Source organism: Rhynchophorus ferrugineus, unplaced genomic scaffold (assembly GCF_030347505.1).
Source record: "Rhynchophorus ferrugineus isolate W39M unplaced genomic scaffold, kcgeb_rfMv2 rfM6, whole genome shotgun sequence".
NCBI lineage: Eukaryota > Metazoa > Arthropoda > Insecta > Coleoptera > Curculionidae > Rhynchophorus > Rhynchophorus ferrugineus.
This window is the reverse complement of record NW_027472585.1, coordinates 16,563,446-16,580,409: the sequence shown is the minus strand read 5'-3', so window position 1 is coordinate 16,580,409 and position 16,964 is coordinate 16,563,446. Positions and strand designations below refer to the sequence as shown.

Here is a 16,964-nt window from a genome sequence, read left to right as displayed (position 1 = left end):
TACAACATGTTGCCGAGCATTGTCATGTAAGGAGATACAGAGAATGTGAAGGTGTTAAGCTATCATTTGCTTTTAACACCTGCAATCCTTCTCAGAATAGATTCATAGAGTGCCTGAATAATTTCCAATGAAATGTTGTCCCATTTTTGTACGAAAACATGAACTAAATGCTTCAATAATGTTACATATAGAAATCTGCTCCCCATTCTCTTATCTAAATGTCCCCATATCGATTTTTTGTTCTGGCCTAAAACTAGGCGGTAGAATGCATGACGCATACCTGGTCGCGGAGACTTGCCCTGGAGTGACAAGTTGAACCGGGTTATGTGGGACAGCCTCTGGGCTTACCAACACACTACTGCTACTGCATTAAATTTAGGGATATGGCATCCGCTGATCGGGCACCCGTTATTGGGCACGAGGACGCGCCGATTCTATTGATCTTAAGTTAGCACACGACTGGATACTATCGTATGGGGGCAAAAGTTATGACTACAACGACGGATGAAGTCGTTTCAGCCTGGAAAAGGGGGAGGTTAGCGGTGACGCGGTGCTAAGCTCCCAGCATGTCGGTCAGCTCGCGAACAAGTGCGTTTTCAGAAGAACTTGAGCTGTGTTGTTGTTTGTGGAATGATTGAGATATGAAATGCTTGATTTCTGGAGTGTCAGTTTCCCTATGAATTTGATTATTTCTGACGAACCATGGAGCTTTTAAGATTCTCTTGAGGAGCTTATATTGGAAAATTTGAAGCCGTTTAACCTAGTTGGGTGTAACAAACTTGAAGTAGACATTAGATCCATAGAGAAGTACGGACCGAATTAACATCTTGTAAAATAAGCATTTGATGGAGATGAGAAGTCTACTAGAAGGGCATATCAAAGAAGATAGCAGGTTTGTTATGCCCGAACCTTTCTGGATTGCTTTCTGGATATGGGAATGCCAACCGAACCGTCGATCGAAGTGGAGACCTAGGTACGTGACGTTATCCAGCCATGGAATTGTTGTAGTGTCGATCTTAAGTTGCGAGACGCGCAGTGCGTAACGCTTCTTATGGAAAATGGGCCTGGGGTTTGATTTGCAACCTCCAGAATTTGAACCACTTAACCACATTATCGAGCTGCTTCTATAAACATTATTGAATTGTCGAACCTGGAGGCCGTGAAGAAAGCAGTGTTGTCAGCGTAAAATGCGACTCAATGTACTCTTTTCTCGGCAAATATGAAATAAAGAAATTAAATAAGGTTGCAGCCAGTTGTTTTCGACTGGAAAGTGTTTTTCTGATCTTGACCTGGAAAGATCTGTCGGATAAATAGGACTTGATGAGAGCGGTTAGATCTTCTGGAAGGTCTAACCGTACGCATTTTGCGATCAAACCATTGTGCCAGACATTGTCGAAGGCTTTGGTTAGATCTAGAAGGACTGCTCCAGTTTTTTATGTTGGTCAAGAGGATACAGTGGTGAGCGCGAAAACTGAGTTGTTTATCAGAAATGATGTTGTTTTCCTTTGTGAAAGAGTTGAGAGCGTACAGTATAGCCCTCTGCAATCTTCGAAATGGCACTGAGAAGGCTGATGGGCCAGTAGTCAGATGGAGATGATTTTGCTCCTTTCTTGGAAATATCTATACCGCTATATGCGCGTATTTCCAAGATGCCGGGAAATATTGCAGTCTCATGATGGTGTTAATAATGTTTGCCAGTTCCGCGAGCTGCTTATGTGCGAGCTTTTTCAATTGGGTAATCGATATTCCGTCGAAACCCGGAGATTTTTGGTTTGAAGTTTGTCAATCATAGTCTGTAGAGATATTGGAGACACGAAATGGTTGAGAAGAAAGGCTGGGGTGACTGGTCTTTTGATGGAGCTAGATTCGTTGATGGCCGTTGTTTTCAGGTTTGGTGTTTTCTACGAAAGGGAGGCATCTGGGCCTCGTAGGTATCTGCGAAGAGCTCGACATTTTCTTGGTCAGTTACTGCAAAATTTCGAGACATCTGGAGACACGCCAGGAAAAATGAAGACCATCCAGTCTTTGGCCCGCGAGAACTGAGCTCCATTTCATCGCTCGCAAGGTCAAGACGGCCTCCCTGACCCCCATGCTCCCTTTGTCTGCAGCATTGAGGATGAATCAAGCTAATCTTTAGCAATTTTTGATGCAAATTTCACGTTTAATATAAGCGGAAAGGTTGTTTCCTCGCGATTGGGGTTGTGGATGAAATTTAAACTGTGGCAGATTCGTGAGCAGACTGAATATCACATGTTAGCTTGAGTACAGATTCCTCGAGCTGTTCTGAAGTGTCAATTTTCGGAATTGGATCGAAGTCCAGGAGAAGAGATTGGTAGTTCTTCCATTCCGTCTTTTTCTCAAATCTTGTGAGTGTGACTTGAATGGTGGCGCATTTCCCGAGTTTAAGAAGGACCGGACGATGGTCAGAGTCTAGTTCGTCAAAGACTTGAACTTCAGAACGGCGATTTACGTCTTGATGAATAAAGAAATTGAGGACTTTTGCTGCGTAGTACTAAGGTAGCGATAGCATTATACTACGGAAGAAATTTATTTTTATAAACATTTCGGTGACTGTATTTGTGAATACGCTAGATGGCTATTTTTGAAAAACCACTTTATGACAATGCTACGTATTTACTTTATCCGAAATAAAAGTTAATTCTGCAAAAACAGATCGATTTCCAAGGAAAATTGACGTTTGAAATAATGAAATGTTAAATGCGCCCGAAAACATTCCAAAACTGCGCGTGCCGTAGTTCTTTTGGTCGCACTGGACGGCACATAGAGTAATATAGAGTGTTAACTTTATACAGATAATTTCAAAATTGTTTTGCGTGGTCTCAGGAGAAAGGCGCTGAGAACGTCTGCTGAATTTTCGCTGAATTTCATTGGTTAGTTTAAATTACCATTACAGACACCTGAATATTTCATTGGTCGACGATTTCATACGCATCACGTGACTAACCTCTGACGTCACATTCTACTGACCAATTAAATTAAATGTAAGGTTCTAATAAATACAAATATTGTACAAATGGCTGCAATCTAATTGAAAACATAACATATCTCGTGGCTAATATAATCAAAATTGTCTATAGATCTTTTTCCCTTTTTCATATTTCTTTAGTGCTATCAATTCAAATAAGATGTACTGAAGTTTCTATCTTTTTGTTCCCTCTTATTGAAAGCAGAGCAACACAGGTGAAAGTGTGTCTGTTAATATTTTACTTATTTGTTCAACGCAAAAATATATTGAGACAAGATATAATTATTTTTACAATGTTATTGTGAAAACTATGGAACGGATAATTAAAACAGTTCAATCGTATGATATACGTTAAAAAGGAGAAAACATACCAAAAAGTAATACTTTGCAACACAAAATTAAAATGTATGATATATACCAAAATTATTGTTGAGCTCTTATTATGGTAAAATCGAGGAGTTAAAAAGACAGCTTAAGCATCTATTATTAACAATATAATAAAACAGGCATAATATCTCATGTCTATAAAATCAATCTCATCTTGTTGGTCTACAAACTGTATTATATTATTTTGTATTAATGTATTTTATTAACATCCTTGTTGAAAAGGTTAACTCAGTTAAGAAGTCCTAAGCCAAAGTATTAATTATAACTAGATAATTAATCTCGCTAACTTGAGTTGTTTCCTCCAAGGAAAACTACGTCCGGTTTTTTATTTCCGCACATACACTGGATACACAACACTTTTGAAGATGAAGATACATTACAATCAAATAGTAGTGATTATATTTAAGACTCAAAAAGACTGATTGTATTTTCTGACACACAAACAAGGCGTCGTAAACAAACTGAAACAAGCAATGGCGTTATAGAAATGAGCCAATCAAATGCCTTGGTAGGCCAATTCAAATGAACCAATAAGAAAAGTCGTCTCAGAGCCAGCATTGGTTAAACCACGTAAAACAATTCCTCGGTTTCGCCTGTTTAAATAAAACCTGTATATGTACTCTATGGGACGGTGTGTATGGGTGCAGATCTTATTTATACATTATTTTAATAATTTTGTGTTATAATTAGACATTCTATCATCTATCGATGGTGTCAGTGCCCCTAATATCATTATACATCGCTAAAAACGCGAATCAAGTATCTCAACATCTTATTTTCGCACATTTATATTTTTTTAGTCCTAGTCATATAGAAAAACTGAATAACTTACTAATATCAAATAGAAAACCGTTATTTTATATAGAGAAATGTCAAATCCATCGAATTTAACAGTTGTTTGCACTGATACTGCACATTTTCATCGATAGATATAATATGTAACATTAGTTTCGAGATCGATCATTTTCGATCGACAGGTGGCATCATAATGTCATTGTCATTGTTCGGTTTGTGGTTTATGAAAGAAAGATGTTGGGATTAGTTTATGTTGAGGATTACGTTCAAACTGCGTACACTTATTCCTTGGAAGAGTAACAATGGACCTAATGATAAAAATAAAATAATAAACTTGACAAGTAGAAAGCAGTTCCTTCAAAAAGAAATCGGTCTTAACCGTACAATGGAACGTCGGTCCCAACTGACTCTAAATAGAAACGGTCGTATTATAATGGTCCGCATTTCCAGGTATAGCCTTTACGGTAATATAAAATTTAAGAGTTTACACATTTTAAAGAAAAAGTACCTAGTTCTTTTCTACCTAAAATATAATATTATACGTTAGAATATAATTAAAATATGCGTAGGGGGTATTCTAGTCTAGGTAATCTAGTCTAAAATTGTCTTTTTTACATTTTTTTTTCAAAGCTTTAAATATATTAATAATTAATTTTTTATTTTTCCCTTTAAATATATGCCTTTAAGAGAATTCTTCAAAATTCGCGGTGTTACTCACGCGGTATCTAAAATCAAAACTTTAAACGCATTTCTGAAAGTTCCATTAGAATTCTTCCATACTTCTGGCATTTCCTTCTGAAATAATTGTATTAAATTATGATTATATTGAAAACACTACTCACTGTTTTTATACATTTCATTTATATTTGATCTCTGATGGTGCTATCAAGCTGATCTTGATTCGTGACCCTCTTTATATGAGAACGGTTTCTTTTCAGTGAATCCAAGATTGTTTTTCATTTTTTAAGATATATCGGTGACCGTGTCCATACTAATATTCAATGCAGCTGCAACACGCTAAAATATATTCTCACTAAAAACCGCAGCAAATTAATATTTAACAGTAAAAATGCTTACCTCTCTAAAGAATTTTATGGCAAGAGGGGGCCCTCCACTATCTCGTTCCTGTTCGAAGAACTCATTAGAGAGGCAATCCGTGGCATCCGCATTTTTATTCAGAGTAATAATAAGCAACGACTTAAAATGTATCAGAACCAACAAAGCGTTAAGACATTTTCCAGTTTATAACCTTCTATCACTATTGTTTTAATGAATTTTGCATACGTTTGACAACCGAACTACTTTGACAAGGTGGTTCGTTTACGTTACGAATCAGACAACTAGAATAAAATGAGAAGGAAAATATTGTCTGATTCTAAAACGAATTTATAAATTGCGACTGGCAATACATTAAACACATTGATGACGTATGTTTACAGCAATTATGGATAGACTGTAATTGTATATATTGATGCAATTTTTCGATACTGAAACTTACTATATTTGACATCAACTTTATTTTGTAACGTTCATTTTCTTTAATGTTTTCAATAGCTCACTTAAAAGCTTTTATTTATATCATTTTAATTTAGCAAAGAAAGCCATGTTAAGTTTGATCAACATAAATATCTATCGATACAATTTTGATTTTATTTTGGATTGTATTTTAATATTAATTTTAATGCCCAAAATTATTAATAATAAATGTGTAATCGCATGTGATGAATTGTTTGTCAAAAAGGACAAAATGTCTTTACATTTATTTCACAATGAAATACGGAGTTGTAAACAATAGAAACCTCAAATGTCAAAGATCAAAGATAACCAAACTAAATTAAAATGTTTTTCATTTTATTTATGACATCTATTTCGTTGTAACCTCATAAACTATCATGTTTGACATTGACAAATACATTAGTGTCAAATCTCTATGTTTTTAAAGTAATGGATATTCCCGAAAATCCTAACCAGTATTCGGTAAACTTCGGTGGTTTCCGCCTGATTTTGCGACGTTGACATTTACAAGCAATCGAGAGATAGAATCCTACGTGATTGTTTAAAATTTGTGATTGTTTTAGGCAAGAGTGTAAAATCCGACAAGGAAAATAATCCCAGCCACGCCAGTAACTAGGCTAGGTAAGACCGGATGTCTTCTGGGATGATTTCTAAGTTGGTCACTCGCCAGTCGGTAGGCTTAATGCCGAAGACCCTGGTTCGGAGCCCATGTTAAACTTTAGGCCCAGTCCAGATAAACCCCTAGTTGGTAAAAGAGACTTTAAAATATATATAACAGGTCAATTGAAAAGTCCCCGGCCTGATATACAGATGGCGCTACTAGAACTAAATCCATATGTTTTTTAGTTAGCCCTAATGCTCAAAAGATGTATGTATAAATTTGACAGTTGCCGAAACACTAGTTTGTGAATTATAGCATTTTGAGTGAAGCAACTTTTGTTATTGTGAAAAAATGGATAAAAAGGAATTTCGTGTTCATAAAATATTGCTCTTTGAAGGGAAAAAATATAGTTGAAGCAATACCTTGGCTTGATGCTGATTTTCCGGACACTGCCTCAGGAAAATCAACCATCAAGGATTGGCATGCATATGCTATATTTAAACGTCGTAAAATGAGCACCGAAGACAGTGAACGCAGTGGACGCCCAAAAGAGGTTGTTACCGACGAAAACATTAAAAAATCCACAAAATGATTTTGAATAACCGTAAATTGAAATTGAATGAAATAGCAGATACTCTAAAGATATCAAATGAACATGCACATCATATTATTCACGAATATTTGGGTATGAGAAAGCTCTGTGCAAAGTGGGTGCCGCGCGAGCTCACTTTTGACCAAAAACAACGACGAGTTGATGATTCGGAGCAGTGTTTGAAGATGATCAAGCGTAATAAACCCGAGTTTTTGCGTCGATATGTGACAATGGATGAAACATGGCTCCATCATTTCACTCCGAAGTCCAATCGATGGTCATCCGAGTGGAATGCACACGATGAACCCGCTCCAAAGCATGGGAAAACGCAACAGTCGGCTAACAAGGTTATGGCGTCTATATTTTGGGATGTGCATGGAATAATCTTCATTGACTACCTTAAACTACGATATAGAGTTAATAAATTGCGAATAATTTAATTGAAAATGGTACTGTCCTGAATGAAGAGATGCTTAAATAAGGATACTATTAAGAGCATAATCAAAAACAATCATCTTCTAAAACATTTATGGGTTAGAAACAAAACTGCAGGTATCATATATGTCACATAATCGAATTGATTATTTAAATCACGTTCTAACAATATAATATAATGATGACGAGCAATATTTAATACAAAGGTCCCACAGGTTAGTCTGTCATTCTAATTGACACAGCGACGTAACCGAATCCCCAATAGCATTATTTTTGCAGAGTTTCGATCCCCATCCCGAGCTCAGTCCCATATTCGTCGACGCAGCTATCTACGCGGGAGAATGGGAGACATCCCGCCATCGCCCTCTACATTATTCAACAATTAGTCGAGAACCCTTCGGGCGCCGCATTGTATGGGGACGTCGACTGGACCCTTTTACTCCCCTGTTTGAACTTGGGGAAAGCCACCAGCACACGGCAGGCCAGGTAAAATCTGTTCCAACGCTGAATGGGACTTTTACGCGCCAGCTCATCCCGTCTAAAGCGTCACCGATCCACTCTCGATCGTATATATGTAAATAAAGCTATTCTTCCATTTACTACTATGCTGATTAATTTCTGTACCGCCTTTGATCCACCTCGTTCACCCAAATCGATTAAACCATACCATGTTTTGTATTAATTTACAGAAAATCACCTCCTAATGTTACCTTGCAAAAACTATTCTCACTTTAAATTAAACTAATATTAGTGTCTTTTAATTATAACTAAACTTAATATAATAATTAAACCACATAATAGATTCAATGGTATCTTTGGTTTCGCTGTGTAACTTTGAATTATAAATATATATAAATACAGAGATATATGCTCCTAAACGTTTCTAGCATCCCATCCCATTTGTCCTTTTTAAATACAGGGGCTTTGAGATTGTAAATACCTCTAGTGTCGGAAAATTGAACCAAAGCTCTTCTTTTTTATTTCGATTAATATTTCTATATCATATATAACTAAACATTAAATAGTAAAACTTATTAGTAATACCAATTAAAATGAGAGTATGAAACGAAATAGGTCATATGATTGTATAAGTTAACTATTTAAACGTATTGTAACGTAATGACTATTTTATTCCACATCATAAAGAAGAAAAAGAGAGGGGAGTGTCAAAAATTACCATTCAAAAGTAAACAAACAAATGCGAAAAAGTTCAGTTGTGTTTATGCACGGTTACTTATTTTAGCGCGAACCATTTTAATATAAACCATGACTACCGCGTTGCAACAGCAAGTATTTGCTCTGGATGCACGTTATAATGCACTGAGAGCGCCAGAGAATCCTAGTATTAGTAAGTATTGATTTTTCCTTATACTATGCAGTGTATATGTAGTAAAATATTTAAGGAACACAATATATAAGACGAAGAAGTCAATTATTACGCGAAACTAAGAGAAATTTAGATCAGTGGAAGCAGTATACTAAATTAAGGTCAATGCTTCTACAAAAGCATTATGGAAATGCGAAAATTGACTCTGAATCAAGAAGTTTAAGTAAAGTAAGGATTATATTTTCATAATGTTGTTAATTCTTATATATATTTTAACTTTATAGACAAGTATTTTGACTGAAAATCAAACCCCAGTCAATCAGTCATCAACTACAGTTATACCAACAAAACAGGCAGTTGCATCCAAAGCTATTGTTGGCGGAAATAGTATTGCAGAGAATTATGCTTTTAGTGGTGTTCATCATATTTTCGACCAGCATGCCAAAGCTGTTACTATGGTTAAGTTTGCTAATAATGACCGTACAAAATTATGTTGCAGCTCTGGAGATTGCAACTTGTCGATTTGTGACGTCATAAGTGAACCCCCAGCTGTACTGGCTATTCTTAAAGGACATAAAAAACTGGTGACTGGTAAATTTTTATTTTTTAATAAATCTTTTGTTAAATTTTTATATTTCTAGCATTTGATTGGTCAATTAACAATGATCTGATTGCAAGTGTTTCTCTGGATGCGACAATTAGGCTCTGGAAAACTAATGATTTCAGTTGCTTGAGAACATTAAAAGAGCCAAACAATTCACAAATATTATGCTGTATGTTCCAGACCAGCAACAATAACTTAATATTAACTGGTAATTGCAGAGGTGAGTTAAGGGTTGTCAATGTTTCCACTGGTTTATTCCTGAAAAACATGTGTAAAGTTGGTGGAAATGTGCTCTGCATCACATCAGATAATGATGGAAAGATTTTGTGGGCAGGTAAATATATATATAGATTTTATTGTTCAATGGTGTTATGTAATCTTTATTTGAATGATCTTCAGGCAATAGTAAAGGGGAAATTGTTTCTATTTCTTGTGAATTAAATGGTGCCTTGTGTATACTCAGGCGATTCTCATATGATTCCAATTGTTGTGTTACCAATCTAAGTTATAGAACTTGGGTAAGCAGAGAAGCCAGAGATCCAACGTTGCTAGTTAATGCAACAAACAACACTGTGACTCTTCTACTGTAAGTATTTTAATATTATATTGTGTTAAAAATGTAAAGGGTCTGCTGTCCTAGTGTAAATGATAATCAGGGTGGAGTCCGTTGCCGACGAGTGTTCAAAAATAGACACACAAAACACATGATTAAATCAACATTTTGTCCTATTATGTCATTCAGAGAAGGGGCTTGTGTTGGTAAGTACTAACATTATTGTTTATCAATGATACATTGGTTATTTTAGTATCGGGCAGTGAAGATGGAAGCGTTTATTTCATCGATGTAGAGAAGACCGGGCCCAAAGCCATCGTAAACACATTGCAGGGTCACGCAAGAACAGTGCTAAGCGTCAGCTTTAACTACGATGAATCTCTGTTGGCTACCAGTGATTTAGATGGACTAGTCATCATTTGGAAAAGAGGAAACGTGGTGCAATAATGGCTTATGTTAATATATTTTTGATATACCTTTTGGTGATAATATAATGATTTCACGACGTGGTGACCATAAAGATGATGTTTCAATTCAATCCTGATTCAGTAGTTTAGATAAAACACTTTTAATATAACAAGGTTTATCATCTTATTCTTATACCCAAATCGTAATATTTAATTTGATAAAACTGCATCTGCAAAAAATTCCTAGAAAAATAATGGTGTAACGAGTAGTTTTTGAGCAAGGGCTGTTTCGTTCAGGCATAACCAGAGAGCGGGTTGTCAAATTTAATTTGTTGCATGAGAGATTGTCTATTAGTCACGTGAGACTGAAGAGATAAAGGTATGTGGTTCGAAAAAGTCATGAAATATAAGAAAGGGGAATGAAATATAAGAAAGGGGAATGAGATACATTTATTTTTTACATTTAATGTATATATTTATTTCCTACTAGTAAATGTCATGTACCAATATAATTATATGGTTTTACATAGTTACAAGTCCTTTATTATTTTTATGTCAGTCAGAAACGAACTGCAACCTTAATGTCTATCTGAACATTTTTATCATAGTGCTTACCTTCCCGGTATTTAAAGATGTTTTGAAACACTTGAACATTGAGAAAACACACGATTTTGGATAGAAGGTTCAAAAGCCTTCCCCACCAAGATGTTTTGACCAAAAACTGCTATTGGTGGGGAGAGTCAAAAACGTAATGAATGTACCGAACATAGTATGAATTACCTAAGTCTGCTCGAAGTAATAAATCGTACTAATAAACTGACTTCTCTCGAGCAGATCATTTTAAGGAGGTTGCAAATCAACCCCCAGACTATCAGCTTTAAGTTGAGAAAGCTGGCATTCCATGGTTAGAAAAGGTCTCTTCGAGCAAAGGTTTAGTTGATTATCACAGATACAGCCGTCTAAAACCGATATCGCCAACCCTCTGATTCTGAATATCCAGCATAATATATTTAGATAACGTCTTATACGGGTCTAAAATCTATTTCAATTTCGTTACACTAGTACAGGTGAGATACTTTCACGTAATTCCAAACGAGCTTCTTAGGCACACCTTAAACGTTCGCTGATCCATTAAAAAGTCCCAAGTTAACCCGGAAATTCATGTCCCAGATATTCATCTCAATTTTTTCCAAGGACTCTAATTAAAACCGAAGCAGCCTGAAAATAAATCCATCCGGGAGCTAGTTAGGTTCCACTAAAATCGGCCAAATCCCTTTTGACTTTTCCAGTCGCCATAATTTATGTTTCGCGGAAATGCTACTAGGTATCTCATCTAGGTTTTGTCGGATCGTCATTAGTTAAAAACTAAAACCTTTTAAATTAATTTTCCATAGCATAATTCAAAAATTAAATATGTAGAAATTAGAGATTCGATCCAAAAATCCCTGTAGTTTTAATAAAATTGCGATAATTTAAAGGAAAACGACAGCATCAATTTTGTAATGACAAAAAGTACTAACTCAGCGTAGAATAACATGGACGACGGAAGTGGATATGATCGTGGACATAGCAACCACAACGGAATATCAATAACCATAATTTGATGTTTTACATTTGACATAAGTAACAGGGATTGATTTACTATAAAATGATAAAACTGATGTGAACTATCACTACAAAACCAGCAAAAAATGTATTATTGCCAATTAAATAGTAAAAGTTCTCGCACACCCGGTATACTTATCAAACTTAGCACCATCCGATTATCACTTATTTTTTAATGATATATTTAATATTGCTGATTTAATGTTATTTTAGGAATATCTGAATAAAATCTATCTTAGTGGTTTAGATAAAACATTTATTAACATAACTATGTCTACACTATTCTTGTAATACAATTAATACCGACGCTACTAATACAAGAATTATCATCAACCAAATCACATTACTTACTTTAATCCGATACGGACATAAATATATCTACAACAATTATCTACAGAAAATTAAAAAATAATTAAAAACTTTTTATAAGGTTCCTATCGATGCTTAAATCGAATATTATCCTTCGTTAGAAAAAACGTAAAATTTGACAGCGTTTAAAAGCCGAAACGACAAGAATAGTAGTCTAACTTCCCACGGTATAACCAATCGTCCCCTGGGGAACGTTAGTATTCGACTGCCAAATTTCAGTAAAAACTATACGTGAGTACATACTAATATGAATTGGCAACATTATAATATTATTAGAAAAAAAGACAATACTGGGTCCCAATATAAAAATTACCACAAAGTATAGGGTTACCATTTCTTGATTTTTATGTAGGACACGATGGCCCTCCACTACTCGAGACGTGTCTCATTTGTACTAACTCCAATACTAAATCTATTAGTAAGGAAAATATATATTTTAAGTTTTTTTTTCTGATTGTTTCCCTTATTCAACCCTCCCCCTTCGCGCTCTCTTCCCGCCCCTCCTATTAAATAGTATAAATTGTTTTAAGTCTTTTCCCAACAACACATACATACCGCGTGACCTGAGAGATCATGAAACCTAACGGAACGACACACAGAAAACAGTTTAAACGAATCACGACCGCTAATCTGAAACCGAAAAACTTAAAAAATACGTATCACAATGGTGTCTAAGAATCACAATTTAATCGATACCTGTCTATCATTCTCATTAAAATTAACACAAAAATGATTCGGAACGGCGCTGGTTTGTATAGAATAATAATAGGACCCTGATGGCATGGAGATTCTTCAGATCATTACAATATTAAGCGAAATATATCGGAAACTATTTTTTAAACCCTTGGTTAATATCAGAAAATCACTATAATTTTAGATAATTGATACATTATCTAGGAAAGTTCAGAGATTTCATCGGATTGCTAATAATGATGGAAACAGAAGAGCAAAAATTCATGTACATCTTCTTCTCAAATTTCCCATTACTATTATCACAAAGAATAAAATAATCAATTGAAAGAACCGATAAATACAATGAATACAATGACTTGAACTATTATTTCAGCTCAATGTGTACAATGTGTCAAAAATTCATGTACATCTTTTTCTCAAATTTCCCATTACTATTATCACAAAAAATAAAATAATCAATTGAAAGAACCGATAAATACAATGAATACAATGACTTGCAACTATTATTTCAGCTCAATGTGCTCAGTGACCTTCCTCTCTAAAGTACTCGACTCTATACCACTGTCTTCATCGGCACTATCGAGCAAATTTGCTTCACCCTTACTAAAAACCTCCTTTTTATCATGGAACCTGCCGATCTCCTCAAAGTTTTCCTTCAGAGGTTCATATATAACATCCTGCTTAACATTTGGCTCTATTTGGTCGGGAATGGAAAAACTAGGGGGTTTATAGGGAAGAACTTCGAAACAGACGTTTTTCTTGATGTTGTTCTCCGTCGGGGTATCCACCTGCTGAACCAAGAATCGACTCTTTCCGAAGGTGGAGAACGTCGGCTTTTCCCTGAGTACGAACGGTTCTGGTGCTGGTTCTATGGTGAAGGTTCTGTTCGAGGTAAAAGCGCTGGGACTAGGAGGCAAATCCAACTTTAACTTATTCCTTGTATGGCGCAACCCACCCAAAGCGTCCTTGGAAGCTAAAACATATCTTTAAATCAATAATTCGCGTCTCTTTTCTTCAAGGTTTCCTCACCTTTATTTTCGTCTTGCTTGCTACGTTTAACAACATCACCGGCTAGTTGCTGCAATGATAAAACCTGTCTGATTCGCGTGGGGTAACTACCGGAGAATTCGGACGCGTCGCTCACGCTTCCCGGCGTGGAGTCCTCCAGACCACTATCTGGGGTCGCGTTCTCTACCCAATTGGTGTTGCCTGGAAAAAACTGCGAGCAAAGCGGGTTGATCTCGAATGGGCTTGACGAACTAGATATCATGAAATCATCTTCGGTATTGCCACCAGTGCCTAGAACAAGTGTGATATTAGAAGTTTGCATGGGCTAACTTACCATTATCTTCTACTTCTAAGTAAAGCTGTTCTGGATTTCAACTATCAAACTATTATAACCAGGAATTAATTCTTATCAATGCCATCTATCGACTGTAATTTTAGTTCTATAATCAACGATGACCTACATTCAGGGAAACTTTTTGATGATACTGCTTCACCATATTCTAAATGACGAATTTCGTTTCAACGATTTAAAATAGTTTCAAACAACTAATCAAAACCATTATTGCACATTAACTTGCGGGGCGGCAATGAGTTGATTAATTAATAGTTGGGAAACATCTAGGCAGCTTGAAAAAATTATTGACTAAAAGTTAAAGCCCAGGTGTGACAAAAATTGTGAAAAATACTTAGAGTGTATTTTAGGCAAGGAATGGAAATTCCTTTAGAAAATTCCTTTAGCAACAGGAATGGAAAATCCTTGTAGTTCCGACATATTCGCCAGACTAAGCTTCTTCTGATTATCCCTTATTCAGATTGATATAATACAACTGAATGAAGGTATGTGAAAATGAAAGAATTATAAAGAACGATATTTTAAATGAACCTTGTGCCAATGCTTAAATAAATTAATTAATAAAGCAGAGAAATAATAAGTATTAATCCCTGGTCTCAATATAAGTCACTCTAAATATCTTGGAATAGAACCATCCCCTGATGGATGGTAAACATTCGTTTTCTATAATGCTAAAATTAATTTAAAACCTAAGGATGATTATTTAAAAGTTTAATACTGATATTACTAATTCTAATTACTGTTGACAAAAGCTAATTTAGATTATGTAGGATGAAACAAGACTAGTTTTTATTGTTCTTGTCTAATAAATTGTGTGTGTAAAAATAATTTGAACCCAAAAACTTATTTTATTACCTTTCTCACCCCATAGACTGAATTACATATACCGTAACTAAAGATACAACTAACAAGTCAATTTAAAAGTCCTCGGCCTACCATAGTAAAACACATTTTTTTTGGTAAAATTAGTTTTTTTTATTCAACATGATACCCTTCAAGGGTGATACACTGATTATAGCGACTCTCCAACTTTTCGATACCATTTTTGTAGTACGATTTGTCCTTTGCTTAAAAATAGGCCTCAATTTCGTTGAGCATTATTTTGAATCTGAGAACAAGAAATAGTCGTCCAGATCTGGAGAATACGGGGGATGAGGAAGCAATTCGAAGTCCAATTAATGGATTTTTGACACGGTGCATTGTCTTGGTGAAGCAGCACTTTCTTTTCCTTCAAATGCAGCCGTTTTTCGGCGATTTTGTTCTTCAAATGGTCCAATAACGCTATGTAATAGTCGCTGTTGATGGTCCTTCCTTTTTCAAGGTAGTCAATGAAAATTATTCCATGCTCATTCCAAAATACAGACGCCATAACATTGCCAGCCGACTATTGCGTTTTCCCATGCTTTGGAGCGGGTTCATCATGTGCAGTCCACTCGGATGACTGTTGATTGAACTTCGGAGTGAAATGTTGGAGCCATGTTTCATCCATCGTCACATATCGACGCGAAAACTCGGGTTTATTGCGCTTGATCATCTTCAAACACTACTCCGAATCATCAACTCGTCGTTGTTTTTGATCAAAAGTGAGCTCGCGGCACCCACTTTGCACACAACTTTCTCATACCCAAATAATACCCATTCGTGAATGATATGATGTACACGTTCAGTTAATATCTTTGGAGTGTCTACTATTTCATTCTGTTTGAATATACGGTCATTGAAAATCATTTTGTGGATTTTTTTTTGTTTTCGTCGGTAACAACCTCTTTTAGGTGTCCACTGCGTTCACCGTCTTCGGTGCTCATTTCATCACGCCTAAACTTAGCATACCAATCCTTGATGGTTGATTAACATTTTTTTTCCTTGTTCATAATGTTAGTTTTTGTATGTAAATTTGCATTAAAAAAATAAATACGAATGTTGTTATCATTATCAAGATTACCAAGTTAATAGCATGAATTATTTTAATTAGAATAAAATATAGTTGGCTCTTTAATGTTATAATTTGGACACATTTTTGGATTAATGCCAAGTTTTATTGGCGAGTCGCTAAAGTAATACTTAAATTTGCACTAGTTTATTAACATTACATTATTTTGAGCAACAGCAAAAGTTGCTTAATTTCTTTCATCATACGGAACATCTGATCAAGAAGGCATTAATACTAATGATACTCAAACCTCAGTGAAGAATGTAGAGTAAGGCAAGAAGTACGTTGAACGTTAAGAACAATTTACCAATGATCTAAAATTAGTATTCCCAAATAAGTAGAGTGGCTGATATGATAATTCATGTAGTCTTTACATGAACCCGATTAGCAATTCTAAGCAAAAATTATTAGTTGCTTACTTGAACCTGCACCCTGATCATCGACACTTGTAAGGAAATATAAACTACATCTACTGTTGTTAATTTTAGGTTTGAAGGTAAAAGTACTCGGATTTAGGTCACTATCGGCGGTAGGTGGGGGCAGATAGGTCTCCGCGTCGAATTCCCACTCTGGAATCATCACCAATGGTAATAATTTAACATGAAACCTGTGAGCTACATTAATGATATGATTTACGTGATGATAAATGATAATATTATTGGGTGCAGTGATTCTAACGGAGAAGATGAAAGTAAATGAACTAGTGAGACATCTAAAAGAACTACCAGTAAAGTAGATAAGATGAAATAAGAAGAACGTGAATGTTTGAAGAAGAATGAAGCTACCCACGGCCATATTAGATAAG

At 35.4% G+C, this 16,964-nt stretch overlaps 2 protein-coding genes across 13 annotated transcripts in view; one reads left to right on the top strand and one right to left on the bottom strand.

Moving 5' to 3' along the window:
• Positions 1-8,478: 8,478 nt before the first annotated feature.
• Positions 8,479-10,315, top strand: LOC143198198 (WD repeat-containing protein 13). The gene is made up of 7 exons (XM_076407308.1): positions 8,479-8,659; positions 8,715-8,866; positions 8,923-9,229; positions 9,280-9,576; positions 9,642-9,828; positions 9,883-10,001; positions 10,049-10,315. The coding sequence occupies exons 1-7, from the start codon at positions 8,578-8,580 to the stop codon at positions 10,240-10,242; spliced, it is 1,338 nt and encodes a 445-aa protein (XP_076263423.1). The 5' UTR covers positions 8,479-8,577; the 3' UTR covers positions 10,243-10,315.
• Positions 10,316-12,042: 1,727 nt separating this feature from the next.
• The window catches only part of LOC143198196 (uncharacterized), an 80,128-nt gene continuing 75,206 nt past the window's right edge, over positions 12,043-16,964 (bottom strand). For 6 of the 12 annotated variants that reach the window (XM_076407295.1, XM_076407296.1, XM_076407297.1 and 3 more), the window contains 3 exons: positions 16,579-16,728; positions 13,899-14,168; positions 12,043-13,842 (listed from right to left, as the gene is read on the bottom strand). In XM_076407295.1, coding sequence (XP_076263410.1) covers positions 13,373-13,842; positions 13,899-14,168; positions 16,579-16,728 — 890 coding nt within the window. In that variant the 3' untranslated portion in view covers positions 12,043-13,372. Of the gene's footprint in view, positions 13,854-13,898; positions 14,169-16,578; positions 16,729-16,964 lie in introns of all 12 variants that reach the window. The other 6 variants (XM_076407300.1, XM_076407301.1, XM_076407303.1 and 3 more) reach the window with 2 other exon arrangements.

Bases quoted from the DNA above. Each gene is read 5' to 3' on its own strand.
- LOC143198198 (XM_076407308.1), top strand. From the start codon at position 8,578: ATGACTACCGCGTTGCAACAGCAAGTATTTGCTCTGGATGCACGTTAT. The intron at 8,660-8,714 runs GTAAGTATTGAT...AAAATATTTAAG, and splicing joins GCCAGAGAATCCTAGTATTA to GAACACAATATATAAGACGA. The intron at 9,230-9,279 runs GTAAATTTTTAT...TTATATTTCTAG, and splicing joins ACATAAAAAACTGGTGACTG to CATTTGATTGGTCAATTAAC.